Source organism: Leptopilina boulardi, unplaced genomic scaffold (assembly GCF_019393585.1).
Source record: "Leptopilina boulardi isolate dan_hultmark-lab unplaced genomic scaffold, ZJU_Lbou_2.1 LbouV2_330, whole genome shotgun sequence".
NCBI classification, from domain to species: domain Eukaryota; kingdom Metazoa; phylum Arthropoda; class Insecta; order Hymenoptera; family Figitidae; genus Leptopilina; species Leptopilina boulardi.
In genome coordinates, this window is record NW_026137897.1 from 2,324,132 (window position 1) to 2,341,944 (window position 17,813).

At 27.3% G+C, this 17,813-nt stretch overlaps 1 protein-coding gene across 17 annotated transcripts in view; it reads right to left on the reverse strand.

Moving 5' to 3' along the window:
- Window positions 1-8,486: 8,486 nt before the first annotated feature.
- LOC127285335 (voltage-dependent calcium channel type A subunit alpha-1) overlaps window positions 8,487-17,813 on the reverse strand; it is a 105,052-nt gene continuing 95,725 nt past the window's right edge. For all 17 annotated transcript variants that reach the window (XM_051311299.1, XM_051311298.1, XM_051311302.1 and 14 more), the window contains one exon: window positions 8,487-16,117. In XM_051311299.1, coding sequence (XP_051167256.1) covers window positions 15,594-16,117 — 524 coding nt within the window. In that variant the 3' untranslated portion in view covers window positions 8,487-15,593. The remainder of the gene's footprint in view (window positions 16,118-17,813) is intronic.

Here is a 17,813-nt window from a genome sequence, read left to right on the forward strand (position 1 = left end):
TTAAAAACTAATAAACGTATATTTATAAAAACTATATTTTTTATTTGAATTTTAAAAACTAAAAAGATTTTTTTAAAATTAATTTTTTTAACTTATCCTGTGGGAAAAAGCGTGAGGGAAATTTTATACAACGAGGGAAATTAATTATTTTTAGAAAACATATTTAGGACAAACCCTCTTTTGCGCTTAACTAAGAGAGAGAGAGATAGAACTAGCAATACAAGACAATAAAATTTTATAGTCTCTCCTACGAATACTTGATATAAAAGGGCTACATTTTTACGGAGAGTTCAGTTCAGAACTTTTCACCATACACGTTACTTCTACTTCATATTTGGTACCAGTTCAGAAATTGTCACCGAAACCGCTAGTTCAGTTCATATTTTGGTATCAGCACGTCTTCGTCACATACGAAATCTAGTACAAGCATTGCTACTCTACTCGATTTCATACTCAAGTTCGACTTAGAAGAATCTCTGTGTCAAGTGTTAAAAGTTTCTACATCAAGAAGAGCTCATTCAAGTATTCAAGGATTTGACTTCCCATAATATTTGGAAATCATTTTTTTCTTTCTTTTCTGGAAAAATTTAACTGTTTGTGTTTCATTACGGTCAACTGAACTCCGGACCTGTGGTCGTCACCAAGGCCCGTCAATTTTCCTGTAAGCTCTTAAACTATATCTGGTACCAGAAGTTCCTATCATAATTAGAACACAGCAGTGGTCCTTTTTCATACATCTTACATCTAAATTTTCAAGGTAAATTGTAATACTTTTTATCTAAATCCTTCCTAACTCCTTATAAAAATTTGTAGTAACCTTTACATTCCTTGTTGCAGTGGAATGCTGACTTCCCCTTATTTCAAGAATGGTTGCTTCAGGATACTCTCTCTCAAAGATCAATTTTATAACTCTAAAAGTTTGTCCTAATAAATTTGTCACTTGTCATTAAAAATCACTATTCTTTCCTGTACCCTTAGCTCAGAGCCTTCTGCTCTGTAAATGAAACAGGAATTCACTGAATCACCGAGCGGCCAAAAATAAAATATTATTTCGTTAGTTATTTCTCTATTTCAGACGTAACATAAGTTTTAAAAAATTCTATTTAAACAAATTTTTTTAAGTTCATTAAATTAACATAAATTAATAAATTAAATTAACTTTAAAGGATTAATAATATTTAATATTACTTATCGGAAATAATAATTAAAATAATAAAAATGAACAATTTAGTCAGTAATGAGTTATACCGAAAATTATTGTTTTTTTAGTTGATTATGTAAGTTTACATTTATTTGTAATTTTCAATATTAATTACATCTGCCACCAGGGTAACATGAAGGGTCCTCAAAATTGTTGTTACATCTGGTCATTTTTTCGACTTTATTTCTTTTTTACTCTATATTTAATTTTTCCGCGTTTCTTATTTTCTTAAGAAAAAAACAACATCTGTTTATTTAAAAAATCATGTTATTTCTTCTTATTCACCGACTCATAATGTATCTGTTTTTTCTCTTTTAAAAGTAGATAATGAAGCGTGAAATCTTAGTGGACGACATATACAGAATGCACTTTTTCCAAAAATCTAAGAAACCGAAACATCCGTAAGCAATAAAATTATAAAATACAACCATAAAAATCTTTTCTAAACTCTACAAGTGCATCCTCCAGATGTCGACCGCTGAGGTCCTTTTCCTTTCATTTTCGTTTTTCTTACGACAGGTCCGAGAGTCCCTGTCGCCAAGATATCCTTCTGTTTGTAATAAAATTTGTCTAGGTTCCGAAAATATATATTATACTGAAATTCACACACATATAAATTTTTAATAACAATTAACTTTAATAATTAATTTCATTATTATTATTAATAAATAATTAAAATGTTATTTTTTTACAATTTATATTAAATTTTAATAAAAACTAATAATTGTCAAAATGTATAATTAATTATTGTTTAAAATTATTAATATAAGTAACATTAATAATAAAAATTATAAAAAATATAAAATTAATAAATAAACAATTAAAATTTAATACAATTTAACAATAATTAAATTATATTGATATTTAACAATAAATAATTATAAATAATTAAAATTTTAAATAATTTCGACTTTTATAAAAAAATTAGGTTAAATTACTTTATAAATTAATAAAAAATAATTATTATTATTAAAAATTATAAACAAATTAAATTTATAAATTGTATCTTTCTTAAAAATCATCGTACAATTAAAATTCAAAAAGGAATATGTAAAATAAATTAAATAATAATTGTTAATAATAAATAATATTAATAATAATCATTGTTAATAATAAAAATTTATCTTAATTGTAAAAGATGCAAAATATGGATGATCTTCCCTTCTTTAAAGAATGTATCCCTACTTTTGGAAATCTGTGTCTCTGAAGGACAACCCACACGTTCGAACCAACCCTAAGGGTTGGGTCAGTGGGGCCCAATAGGGAGAAAATGTAAATGAGTTTTCTCCATTTTTTCTTTCGAGTTTTTACCATTTTCTTTGAGAAACTCCAATAGTAAGTTTTCTCAACTCCCTTTTTCTCTTCGCCTACAAGATATTTCCCTTTCTACAAAAAATCTCTCCCTTCTTCAAAATCTACCCCAAAAACTCAAAATTAGTAGTGGGGACAAACCTTTAAAAACGTATGTTTCCCTAAAATCTTCAGTTATTCAACATTCAAAATTTCTATTAACAAACTCTAAGAAGTCATTTTCAAATTCTTTCAACATTATAAGTTTCCAAAATTTAAAATTATTTTACAAATTATAAAATTCCAATTTCTCTGATTAAAAAGTTATTCTGAAAAATTTTACATTCAGTGACAAGTTATTTTCAAAGTTATTTTCTGAATTTAAAATCTTGTTAAATTCAATTCTTCAATTTCAACATCCAATTCTACGAGTTCCTGTTATTTTGATTGCTGTCCAAACAACCTATCTTTGAATTCTAAGGACGTTCTCCTAATTTTGCATCTTTAGGAAATCTATTATTTGAAAAATAAAAAAAGTAAGTTTATATTTAAATTCTATTATTTCTTTCTTTTCTTAATCTTATCCATCTCTCAATTCCGATAAATTTCGTGCTATGGTGCGCGATATTTTATCAAATTCCAAAATTATAAATTTTTATTTTTTCATAATTATTGAAAACCTTTCCGAGAAATTTTAGTGCTACCAGTGCGCAATTATTTTCTCAATTCCTTTTAAAATCATTTCCTAACCTTCTAAACATTTTTATTTTCTCAACAAGAAATCCAATCGAAAAGATTCCTAAGTTGTTGGACGAAAGTCTAGACTTAAAAATTAAACAATTATTATTAAATTAATTATGTTATATCTCCGGATGTAACATTGTGTTTTGTTCACAATGGAGTCGACGTTGAAAAGGGGTAAGCCTTTTTTAATTTTTAATAATTATAAATTTCATTTTCATAAATCTTATGCTGCCGGTAAATAAAGTAGGATTTATTTGGTAAAAACTCGCAAAGCTTTTTTGCGTACTTCTTGTAATTTACTGAAATAGTTTCTGATAATTCTTTTTTAGAACATTTAAATAACCATTCGCCAATGAATAATATAATATATTTTAAAAATATTATTTCTTGACCCTCAGTCAAATGGAATAAATTTTGCTACTGAAAGAAATTAAAATTTTCTCGTATCTTCGGAGACAGTTTATATTGACAGATCTTTTGATTATGCAACCCCTTTTTTTAAACAAATTTTTACTATATTCCGCTAACTTTTTTTTGCTGAAACATAAACGTGGAGCTATATACATTGATTACTTAAAAAAATATTGTTTGTTATGTGAAGTAAAAGGTTTTTTTAATCCTTCCGCGGTTGTTGTAGATTTTGAAACGGCAATTCATAATGCTATAAAAAATGGTTGTTAGTTTTAAATGCAATAGTATTGATTGATATTTATAGATGTATTCAAAAATTTTAACTGATCGACTTTCTTATATAAACTATGACGTTCTCTATCATTATAAAAAGTGTGTGAATTGATAGAAATAAATTTATTTAGCGTAACGCAGAGAAAGCGTTATTTGGGATAATAGATCATGCTCCGCTGCTTCTGGAACCACTGTCTTACCAGTTACGCTTTAATCTAACTTAGTTTTTTCCAAACTTCAATTTTCCATATCGATGACAAATATAAATTCGTCTATTATTGTTATTTTAAGACCAGTATATTACAGTTGCTGCGATAAAAGTATTCATTACATTCACTGTATGCAAAAGTTTATCGATTAACATGTTTAAATATAATTTTAAAGAATAGTGAAGAGTGAGAAACAAAAAATAAAAACAAAGTAGTTACATTATTAGTGAATTTTGTGTAAAAACTTTTTTTATTTATTGTTAAAAAAGAGATAAGAAAATATTTAGTGAGTTGTTCAAATATCCTTGCTGTTGTATTTATAATAATATATTTATACAAAAAACATGTCAAAAGTGATATTATTTTTATTCGTCACTCACGTTTGCTGCAAAAATTACTTAAAACAAATAAATCAAGAGAAACTAAATCCAGTTAGTGATACAATTTCCAACAGTTCAAATACATATACTCCAAAAGAAAGTCATAAAAAGCAATATAAAGAGTCACGTAGTGTCAATCCTTATATATTGGACAGTAAAGAAAATTTTACGGATTTAGTTTCTGAAAAAAAGGCAAAACTTCCTATTCGGTTAGAAGGGACATTTGTTCCTACAAAATTATATGCTCAAGTCAGAGCATCCGATGTTATAGAGCGAGTGCCACGTAGAGAGATTCTTGATGAATCAGAAGAAAGTAAAGAAAATGCTGCACATTTAAAAGAGGTAATTACAAATAAAAAAATTGCAACAATTTATACCGAAGAAGGTTATGAAGATTCTGCATATGATCATGGAGGACGTTTAAAAAATGCAAATTTTGATGAGAATTATGCAAAAAAATTTCATAAGAAGCATAATAAAAAGAAAGCCGCTAGTTCTAATATGAAAAATACCCATCAAAATTCTTTAGATGCAGACAATTATTCAAATATTTACAAGAAAAATCCAAAAACATTGAAAATTATACCAAAATCTGCGAATAATAGAAAAAGAAACGCTAAACATAAAAAGAACAAAAATTTAGGCAGAAATATTAGAAAGAAATTTTTAAAATCAAAAATAAATCCCAAGTTTTTAGTCCAACAGGGAATAAAGCAACTGGAAAGAAATATTGAATATATCGATACTGAAAGCGAAAGACCAAAAAATAAAAGATTATCCGAAGTGAAAGGGATTCGTAACTTAAACGAAAGTAGTTTAAAACAGAATCATTCACCCATAAAGTCAAAGAAACTTTCGAAATCTTGGAATTTAAAATATAACAATTCTGACAACTCAAAAGAAGCCTTACACTTAGAACCTGAAATTAAACATACTTTCAGAAAAAAATCAGGAAAACAATTAAACAGTGAGTTACAAAAATCTGATATAAATCATTCAGCACTTGGAAGAAATAGATATGATAAAAATGGTCACATCCTTTATATAAATCCAAACACTTCAAAAATGGTGGAAAGTTTTGCAGAACCTTCTAATTTAGAACCAAGCACTAATTCTAATAAATATTACAAAGTTGCCACATTGAAAAAAGTATCAAGTGAAACTCCCGTGATCTCTAATTATAGTAATATATATAACGAATTTTTTAAGAAAGACAAAAATTCTACACACTTCAAAGAACTTGAGAAAAAAACTACTGTTAAACCTGATTTATTTTTGTCAAAAATGGTAAATTGGCATTTATTAACAAGACGAAAAAGAAATACATCTTACGCTTCAGATCACTTACAAAATTATGATGCAAAGCCAAGTGATAATGTAAGTTTAGGAGAAAAAGAAATTCCTGATATTATTCAACATCTAGACACATCTTTATTAAATTATTTCGATTTGTTATGTCCTTCTGTTGCATCAGGTGGTGACAAATATTTAAGAAGCAAAAGTTGTGTAAATGAAAAATTTAATTTATATCAAAAACCACCTTCTAATTTGTTGCATTTTTATCCAGTTATGATACTAAATAAAAGTATGAAAGATCAATATTTGATTCGTAGCAAACGAAGTAGAGACATGGAATATAGATATCCTTCAGTTAACAGAAGGTTTGGTAAATCTTTTTCAAAAGTCATTGATAACAAAAACAAATATCCTTTTTATAAAATGTCAAGTAATGGAAAAACAATGACATTAGAATATTTGATGAATCCTCAGCGAATACCTAGAAAAACATTCGGTGGAATGGAATTTTATGACTCTCGCAATTATTTGTCGTGTGATGATGTAGATCCATATGTAAAAAATTTAGATCCAATGAATCAAAATTCTACTGGAAAACAGGAACTAAACATAAATAATTCTAGACTTCCTGGATTGCAAACACAGCTTGATTGTTTAAAAACAAAATATTTTGGTAATAATCCTTTGGATAATCCTCTTTTCTTGGTATCACAAATAGAGCCACCAGTTTTACCATCTGAATTAAATAAAACCAAATTAATGTCTAGCATTACGATATTATAAACAAATTGTAATTAAATTTCTTCTCCTAATGGAAATAATACTCTCTTTATTTCACAAAAACCCAACGGGTTATGGGCTCAAGTGAAAAAATTTCCGTGACAGTAAAAATCGATCTGCTGATTGGTGATAATTACGACACGTAGAAGATTTACATGCGTGCCATTTTGACTTGAAATTAATGGCAACAAATGATTTAGTGTACGGGTTTAAGTTAAACGAAAAGTTGTCAGAGTTTGAAGTTTGTGCGCGAGAAAAATTATTGAGCAAACCGTACCCAAAGAAAAACGAAGAATTGTTGGAAATTGTGCACACAAAATCGTTACTGCTACAAAACGTCCACACAAAGATGCCATTTTAAAATATAATTTATATTTACATATATTGAGACGCGGCATTTTGTTGCGCACAAATAACCTAAAATAATAAAAATTAGTATGTAAACGAAAGTTATTATATTAATAAACCAATTTGCCAAAGTCGTCAGATTAATAGCCAATTTAGAATAAATATCGGTTATGATTTGTCCTTTTGTTTTGTTATGAAAAATTCTCGCGAGGCATTAAGAATTTTTGTCGGATTACAAAGACGTTAAGGACATCACTATCGATCAATTTAAATTGGAAGTCACCAAATAAGAGTTTATTCTCATTCTCATCCTGGTGTTCGTCGAGTTAGTGTCATTCTTTTTTGGTGAAATATTTCAAAATGTAAAGTGTAAAATTCAGACGAGGCGATGATAGTCGTCGTCATTACATAAATTTGGACAGAGAGTTCCGAAAATTAATTAAGGGTCGTTTCCTTCAGATTCGATATCATTGTTATTGAAATATAATTTAGAAAATAAAATATAAATCTTGTCTTTCGGTCTTCTGCAATTTTTTTTTTAAATATTCGGCATATCCGAGTTTGGAGTGAATATAAATAAATAATGTAATTGTTGTGAATTTTGAGTAATTAATGATCTACTTAATTAATGTGATTGATTAATTAATCCTTATCTCCCACTGTAAAATAACAACAGCGTTCCTAAGCTGGTTTTCTATGTAAAAATATAATCTTTTACTTTTTCGGGTTATTTAACTGTTTTCTGGTTTAATTATTTTTCCAAAAAGTAACTTGACTTGTCGATTAGACAAAAAAAATTATTCCATTTTCAAATACATTAATTATTATCAAATGTATCTTACTTCGTTAAATAATAATTTATATCACTGTTTTTCAAAATTTCTTTATTTCAAAGTTTTTCATGTTTTTCTCCTTTTGGATTGCAATAGACTTTCGCTTGCTTACACATTGATATTTGTTTTATCAATTCTCATTTAATAGTTTCTTGAAATAATTTTTTGCTGAAATATATTTACTTTTATTATAATTATTGTTTTATTATGAGTATTTATTTAAAGTACTTTCATTCATTCATTTTAAGTTTACTAATGTTTAAGTAAGTTTTTTCTAATCTAATTTTATCGATATCAAAATATGAATAAATACTTTGAAATTGTGGAATAATATATATTTAAAATTTTTAAAATACCATAAATTAAATACTATTAATAATAATATATTAATATTAATGAAAAATTCTATTTAAAGTTCTTATTGTTAATATTTAAATTGTTTAGAACGAACTCCTCGTTTAATTACTGCATTCCAAAAAAAACTGTTAAATGCAAAACAAAATCGGTTTTTTAAATCATTTTTAGTCGATCAAATAAAACAAAAACTGATCAGCTTGACATGGAACACTCCTCGAATCGTGGCGCCCTAGCAGCTGCATACCCCTAAAACCGGGTCTGGTAAAATATTAAATAAAACTTGCGTGAAATATTATTTAAGGTTTTATCTATCTAATATTTATAGCTCATTACCTGGAATTTATTTTTCAAAAGTTAATTAGAGTCATTAATTAAAAAATTTATTACATAATTGTTTAAAAAATTACTTCAAGAATTGTTTGCAATTAATTAAAGAACAAAATAATGTCGGATAGCGTTCCAATATTCTTCTTATGAATTAAAAAATGCATTCATTACTAATTATCAATAATTTGCAATATACACGCTTACACACAAAAATTTATTCACTTAATCACGGAGTATCAAAAACTATCGCGCATGTATAAGTATCTACATTTTTTTTTAGATGACATGCATAATTACTCCGATATCGATTGGCAGTATGTAACAGGTTTCAGTATTTTGAGTCAGTTTAGTTTAGGTAAATCTCAGGTGCATTTTAATATAAATAATTGCAACTTTTTTTTTAACATACTTTGTTTCCGAGGTGAAATAGAAACCTGTGAATTATATTCTATTGAAATTCAAGTTACAGATTAATTTCGTTCTGTCTTATTAAATAAGAAAAAATGATTAAATACAAAAAAGTATTTAAAATAGAAAATCGGTAATACATTTACATATATATTAACATATTACGAAGGAATTATTTTAAGGGATATTTCCAATACGCAACTTGATTGTATCTCTAATTTTTAGCAAAAAATCAGAGACTTGATTGGCACTTTCATTTCAGGTTTCCATAAACTTTAACTTGCAATTCTTTTCCAGTTTAGAATAATTATAATTTAGATATTTTTTCTATAGTAATTTAATAGTTTCTGTTTCATCTCTTTAAAATTATATGAAATTTCAAACACACTTGAATGATTTTTGATTAGCTTCCCATAATTCTGTTCTTTTTTTTCTCGTTATACTGGATTCAAAATGACATACCTATTAAAACTTTTCCTAGATAGTTTGATGTTAAACATAGAAGAACGTTAATAGAGTTTGACAGCACAATACAATAATGTAATGCCAAATTCTATTTTAAGCTATTAATTACATTCGTCGTTATTTCTATAAATGTAAAATAAATTTAAATACAGTAAGGTAGATTAATAACATAGCGGTATACTTATTAAAAAAAACTTAACATTTTGCTGTCAAAATTAAGCAATTTTTTTTTATAGTCTTTAAATCTAAATCTAGAAAATTTCATTTATTCTTCAACGTATATAAACCGTATCTGGGGAAAGAGTGTTTACAATCATTTCAAGCGAGAAATGAATCTATATTGTTTTTGGAAAATTTTTAATTATTTTTATGGTTCAAATGATTATCAACAATTTAATAATTTAATTATAAGTGAAGAAAATCTAACATCACTTAAGATATGTAAATTAGGTAAAGGAAGACATTCTCATGTTATTTTTTTGTAAAAGAGAAAGAAAAAAAAAGTTATTTTATATTCCTTGGTGTGAGAACGAAAGATTTCCTCTACCTCTTCAGTTTTAGACTTTTATCTGTTTTCCATATGATAAGGAGAGAAAGAAATTATTACCTGGGTCCTTAGAGTTAATCCTCAACAAAGGGTCCAAGGGTTGGTATTGTTTGTGGTAATTCTTCCTGGGGTCTAATACAGGTGTATATATGTATATATTTTCTACCTTCTAATCGAGAAGGTAAGCTTTAAGTTCGTCATACTGTAGAATATTTTCGATACGACACGTCCTACGGTGAATTAACAAATTAATTTATTGAATAAATAAATCCACTTTATGTGAGTGAATACAAAGTAAACTTCGTGAATATATTAAGTAATAAGGGATCCATTTTTGCTTGAAAAAATGAAAATTTTGGTCAAAAAAAATTTTTGTAAAGTACTAGTAATTGAATTAAATTGACAATGCATGAAAAATATTTATTCAATGTACAATGTTTAAATTTTTTTCATTTGTAATTAAATTATTAAATTGTTGATAATCATTTGAACCATAAAATTAAAAGTTGTGATTTTGAACAGACTTTAAATCTCCAGTTACGAACAAAAATAAAGGTTAGTGTATTTCACTTTATCTACAAATGCATTTAACAATTTTTTATTTATTTTTAATTGTATTTCGAAAATCATATTAATAATCAGTGACTCTAAAATCCTTGAAGTAACGAGTTTCAAGCACTTGTAACATCACTATAAACTTATTTATCTTAAATAATTTTTTTTTTTATCGAAAAATTGATTTTGGTCGTAAGCACTGGTTTCCCAGAGGCGGTCCCCATAATAAGCTTATTGTAATCAGTAGCACATGGGGGGAAAATTCATTTACTGTCCAGATCAAAAATTAGAAGTTATTGATAACTTTGGTAAATTGTTGTTCTATACGAGAGTAACCAATCTTTAAAATATTATCTCATTTAAAAAAAATTAGCTAATATTTTAGAAATTTTTTACTCCCATATAGGGCAACAGTTTAAAAAAATTACAAGCCAGTTCAATAAGTTTTTAACTTTTCACTAGAACAGTTCAGGAATATACTTATTGTTGATTCAGATCAAGATTACAGAATGTTTTTACGAAATTCTTTTTCTTAATAATTAATTTCAATTAAATTATCTTAAATGTTACCTTTTCAAGAAATTTTAAGTTTAATTGATAAAAACATATTATTATACTAGTTTAGTTATTAATTAATCAAGCTTACTGTATGAACATACATTTATTACATCATATACTATTTCATTGAATTAATTAAAGATTTCACTGTTTCATCAGACTCTGAATATGCAGTTTTAGTTTATTATCTTGTTTATTTTTTTTATCTAGCAAGGAACATTTGAAATTAAATTGAAATTAAATTCTATTTTTAGTACAAATATTTGGTACAACAAAGCATTGAGCTGTCATAAAATTTCGGCATACTATATAATAGTTCTTTTTATAAATTAATTTATAGATTTATTGTGTTTGTTCATTTACTATACAGTCATTCCAGAAGAACTTGAAAAATATAGTATGATTCAACTAATTATTTAAAAGTGATTTAATTTAACATTTAGGAGTTATACCACAGTAGAATTAAATAAAATCGATTTTTTTTATTTAAATGATCGTTTTAGGATCTTAAAATAAAATATAGTTGGTTTTATATAAACCCGTTATTTACAAACGCTTTCATTAATATTATAAAACATGCTTTATATAGTGCAATATTTATGGACAATAAATCTCTTTATAAGAATTTTTATAATAAACATTCACATTAAAAAAAGAAAAAGATTTAGAAAAATATGGTTCTATATTGTGAAGATATTTTAACGTGTTTTTCTCGAAACCACACTTTTCAAATCCAGTAAATGGCTAACTCAATTATTTTTTTAATTAAAATTTGGAAGTATTTCGAATTTTTTCAATATATTTTAAACTTTTAAAGTTTTGGATATTAACAACTATACCGAAAATTCGAGAGAATTTTTTATTATGAGTTCAAAATATAAATTAATTTTATTTTTTCATGTCAATGTAAGATCCGCACTATCGTAAATGTATTTTAGTGTCTAAAAACACTCATAAAGTGTTTTACACTTTATAATAACATTTACAATTAGTTGAGATGTTTACGCAGTAGTCTGAAAGTAAAATTTACTTTTCATAATCCAGATTACAATTTTTTTTTATAGATGTTGACATTATTATTTTTTTTTTGAAATATCATAAAATTTCTCTAAACGTCATTAAATTTTTATTCCAATTTTTTTATTTAAATTAAAAAGATTGAATGAAAATAAATTAAGCATTTTTCAAGGAGTCAACTTTCACCCAGACAAAAAATTATTTATTTACTTTAAAATTCACCAAAAAAAAATTTGTTTCTATACTTTAAGATACCAATTATAATGTGTAATAAAAGCAATAGAGTTGTAATTTATTTTCATTGAAAAAAAAAAAATTTCTGAAAAAAGCCTAAAATTTTAGCCGTTACATGTGAATAGTGCCTTAAATAAAAAATTTTCTATAATGAAAATTTCAAATCTTGTCTTCAACGAATTATAAATAGTAAATTATCATTTCGGACCATTGTGATGTGGACTCGTCTAATTTCAATATGATTTTTGAATCTGATGAAAGGCATTGTTGCACAATACCAAAATAGCACGTATATTTGCAATGTAAGCTTGTAGTATTAGCGTACCGAATGAATAATGCAGAAAGTTTAAAGAAACAATTGCGCACATAACCTTACACGATCAGCTTGACAAAAAGCAGTCATTTTTATTTTTCACGGCAAGCATACGTACTGTCTGTGTACTGTACAAAAAAAACTAACTTACCGAGTTTGTATGAATCGCTTGCTTTGTGTACTTCATGGTTAATTCGCCACAGATATATCGTACTCTACTGTGGCGTAACCTCTTAATAAAATAAAATATTTATAAAAATTTTATTATTCGTTTATTAAACTGTTTTATGTATATTGTATATAATGGAAAGTGGTATTTACGGTTATTTGGTTTTATTAACATGTTAAAATTTTCCAATTAATTTCGAATTTACAAGCCTTTGATAATAATAATTGTTGATAAAAAAAAACTTAAGGAGGTTCATCCCTTCAAGCGGTACTCATTCTATTAGGGGTTTTCCGTAAGTTTAAAACCGACAGCTATAGTCCATAAAAGTTGAGCTCCACTGGCCAATTTAGAGGTTAATTTGCCGTTTCTCCTCTTCTTTCTTTTATTTACATGGGATAAGTTCAAAAGTTGCTAACTTTGATTAACATTTACTTCACAACCAAACGGTAAAAAAATTTCATATTTTTGTAAAAACTGTTAAAACTCATAATTTAAAACATATTAGTTTTTGAAAAAAATCTGTAGAACCGTTTTTTTTTAATTAATGAAAACATGGTCATTTTTCATATTTTTTCACTGTTCCCATGTAAAACTTCAAACTTTATCAATTTTTATCTTGAAAATGATACGGTAAAATTCAATAAAATTTGAACAACACATGTAAAGTGATGTCAATAATACATCTTAAAAATTTTTAAAAAATCTGTAGAAAATCGATTTTGTTTGAAAAATATGTATTGCAAAACGAAAAGTAATATAATGAGGGGTTCATTACCTCCTGCCGCCGTCAGATGGCAGCAGCATGCAGGGCGCACAAAGTCGCAGCTGTTATTAGATTACTTTTCTACTTTTTGTTTTGCAACCATGTTTTTTTTATGGATTCGTACTGTCTTTTGGATTTAGGAAATTTATAAGATGAGGATTTTGGCTGATTTTGTTAAAAGTGTTCGTGTTTCGAGAAAAAAAGTATTTTAAAATCAATACTATTTCACGTTCAGAGCGATAATTAAAGCTCTCTTCTTGCCAAAGAATTTCAGATACCGTTTGACACTCTTAATGCATAAATAAAAAAACAAAACAGGAAAACTTCCTAGCATCTCGAAATACCATTTACAAAAAGAAAATTACATGTGCATGACAATTTTTTTACTGAACACCCTTCGGCCGAACCGTGTCCCTCTGCCTTACCTTACGCTCAAATCGTGAGATTTTTTTAAATGTACATTTTTAGCTAGAAATTATCCCACTTTACCTTTATGTGATGCTATTCAGTATTTCCGACGATGGATTTTTTTTACTAATCTGATGGACTCTCCTAAACGCACGTTTTGGTAAAAATCGTTAATACTTGGAAGAGATACTTTTTAGGGTACATTTGCTTATGAGCCGTTAACATTTAAATGTTAATAATACCAAATAATCGTAAATATCCCTTTTCATTATTTACAATATTCATAAAAAAAACGTTTAAAAAACTGAAATTTCTTTTTAACTTTTTCAATATATCAACATTATTTAACTATTCCTTTTATGACATTATTTGAAATAGAAAGCAATTTTATAGAATCAATTAGCAGTATTCTAAAATACAATAGATACAAATATTTTACAATATTGTGGAACTCGTATTGGCTATATATATATATATATACCTAGATCAGAACCATTTTTTCAAATAATATTTTATTACTTTAAAAACAATAAATTCTTTTATATTCTTTATGTGAAAGCTCTCATATTTAAAAAATTCCGTTCTAATAATTGACATAATGTCAATATCATAATATGAATACTTAATACGGCCATATTTGATTGGGTTTCAATCTTGAGCATCTCAATTTTTCGGAGATAAACAGACACTCAAACTTCTACACTTATGCCAAGTTCCACTGTGATTTTCCTAGTTTTCTTTTTAATTGAAGTAAATGTTTTTTTTTTTTAAATATGATTACAAATTTAAATTTATACACACTCTTTCCTCTTTTCCTTATAAAAAAATAAAAGTATTTGTTTAATAAATAAGCAAATTAAAATATAAAATTCGTTATATAATATATATGAAAATTGCAATAATTCATTTTGTTTTACAGAATTAAAATACAACAGATTGAAATAATATTCGCAGTTTCTTTAATTTAGGAATTAGATAATTAAAAACTTAACCTTAACAATTTATTTAGTATTGTTATTGATATTATTTTAAAAACTTATCCTTAACAATTTATATAGTATTTACTATTGATATTATTTCGGTTTTAACATATTGAAGACGTCGTATAAAAATTAAGAATACTGAAGACCTTATACTGAGTACCTTGAGAGCCTCTGCGTATATACTAAGCTGCTAATGCAAAGTTATTTAAATTCATGTATTAAAAGTTCCGTTTTCATGGGAGCCATTTGATTATTTTATTGACGATATTGTACAATGTCTATACAAAACATTCGCATTACCTCTCAAGCCTTTTTTTTTAAGAATGAGTAAGTTAATTAAGTTTCTGACAGAAGGATAATTTAAAAACAAATATTTGATAACACTGGAATTTTTACACGCGTCGAGATAATATTAAATAAATTAATTTGAGAACACTTGCTGATATCACTTGCATATGAAACATTCTGATTAACAATTTAAACTTCACGAAAAGATTTCGTAATCATTTTTTTTTTTTTTTTTGACTAGCAGCTTCTGTAACATTACCGATTAGAAAGATTCAGTCTTGCGACATTTTGTTGACGGGAAATTGTCTTTCTGATTTTCTGACACATCCCGACTAATGAATTATTATTTTAAAAATAGGCAGTTCTCTCAAGCACCAACTGAGAGGCCTTTTAAATGCTGTTTGTCACCGGACCAGTGTCTCGGTTTCCACATTGGCTAGCACCAGTCATCTTCGTCACTGTCTGAGTGCTTAGATCTTGTTGTTCTTTGTTTTGTTTGAACAGGTTGTGGTTTATAACCGTTGGGAACAGGACTTGGTAACATGCGTCCTCCGCGACCCATTGCGACAGCCTGTTCAAAACTAAGGGGGCCGTGACCATGTGAAGCATTTGAATTTGAAACATGCTGTGGTCCTGATACATGGATTATGTGTGGTCCATGAGTAGGTGAAGCATTTAGTTTAGGAAAATTAATGTTTGAAGGCTTTAGTTGAAGGGTCGAGGGTTTATTAGGAGTCGGCGGTAATCTTCGTCCCTGACCTCTTCGCATGACAAGCACAGGGTAACTATGCTGATGGGGATGATGATAGTGATGATGAGGATGTCCAGGCGTTCTTTCTTCAATTGGACTAGGACTTCGAGAACGTTGATCTAAACTTGTAGTACCGTAGTGATAATCATAGTCCGTTGGATGCACTGGACTAGGAGATCTTGCTGGACTTGTAGATGCACTCCATGGACCTGATAAAATATAAAGATTATTGTTTTATAATAAACTTTTTGAGTCAGCTCAATTTAGGACACTATCTTTAATTAAATTGGAACTTTATAATCAATACATTTGATTGGGGTGTCTTATCTGCGCATCTGGACACTAGTCTAGACCAAGCACTCTCTTTTTACTTTTTAATTCGCTGATACGATCGCGTGCTGAATATGCACGGATTATTTGGAATCCATATTACAATAAGTATGCATCTGAGATTGAATCATTGTAAAAGAGATTTTTAAAGTATATGGCTTTCAAGGCTGATGGAGTTGTACCCTAAGAGAGGCTGCGATTATTTGGAATTGTGTCAGCGATTTAATTGCTTGACTTTAGAGGAACGCAATCTAATTAATGTTACTACCTTTTTGTTCAAAATTATGTCATCCCAAATAGACTGTCCGTACCTATTAAGTCAAATTTTCTTTAAAATACTTAGATTGTCTGCTAGAACTTATGAGCCTTTTGAAATGTGTTATCCACTGTCGATTGTTAGTATAAATTCACCTATCATATTTGCGTCTAATCATATCAACAAAATGTTTACATTGATGAAACCAGATTTGGATTTATTTTTTTCGAATCATTCGGCGTTTTTGAAATGCTTAAATCAATATATTGAGAGCGTTCGTGAGTAGTTTTACTTATTTGAGATATTTGTGATATTTTATGTTAAACCTTTATCTATTTTTATTTTTGTATATGGAACACTACCATAATTATTTAGTAACCCAATTATGGTCCAATAATGTGACCGCGGGGAAATATGTATAAATAAATAAATAAATACATTAACTCAGTGCCTACTCAGTTGAAAAAAATCTTGTTGAATAGAATACTTTGTGAGGGATGAATATTTAAATGTATCGTCGAAAAAGAAATTATTGAGTCTTATTATTTTTCTCAAATCTCACGTCAAAAAAAAGAGATAAGAAGGAAACAAATTGGATCATCGTCATCATCTTGATTGTAAAATTTATAAATTGCATATCTACATTCTTTTGACTTTAATCAATTGGGCAAAGAAGTTCTCTCATTCGAATTCTGTTAGCTGACGTTGTCTTCTTTCAATAAGCATAATATATAACCAATTAAATGACGGTGAGTGAGAAACAATTTATTTGTGATTGTCTTGTATATAAATTATATAATCTTGGTAGAATTCAATTCATTTGAATCGTCATGCGAACCTGTCAAGAATTTTGTACAATTTTTGGATTTATTTCCATTGTGTTTTATGACATAGTCTTGACAAAATAATATTAGAGGATAATAGAGGAGAGAGTTTTTGAATTATTTATTTCATTTTTGTAACATCTGGATTGAATAATAAACCTATTGAATATAGAATATTATTTGTAAAATATTCTGAGTTATATTTTGAAGTTTCTAAAATGTGTTTTTGTGTTCGAATGTTTGTATGTTCAGCATGTACCCTTCACTCAGGTAATGTTATAAAAAATGGTTGTCAGCCCCAAAAAGCAATTTTACCAAACATTCTCTTTTATTTGTACATCGACAAATTTTTCCACTGCAAACTAAGATAAGGTTAGTACTTGAAGGCTAAGGAACAGTTTCACCAACTCCGGTTAAAAGTTAATCTGCGATTAAAGTCAATTTAACAGCTCATGATTGGTCAGTTAGGGATTTAATCGCTGATTAACTTTTAAC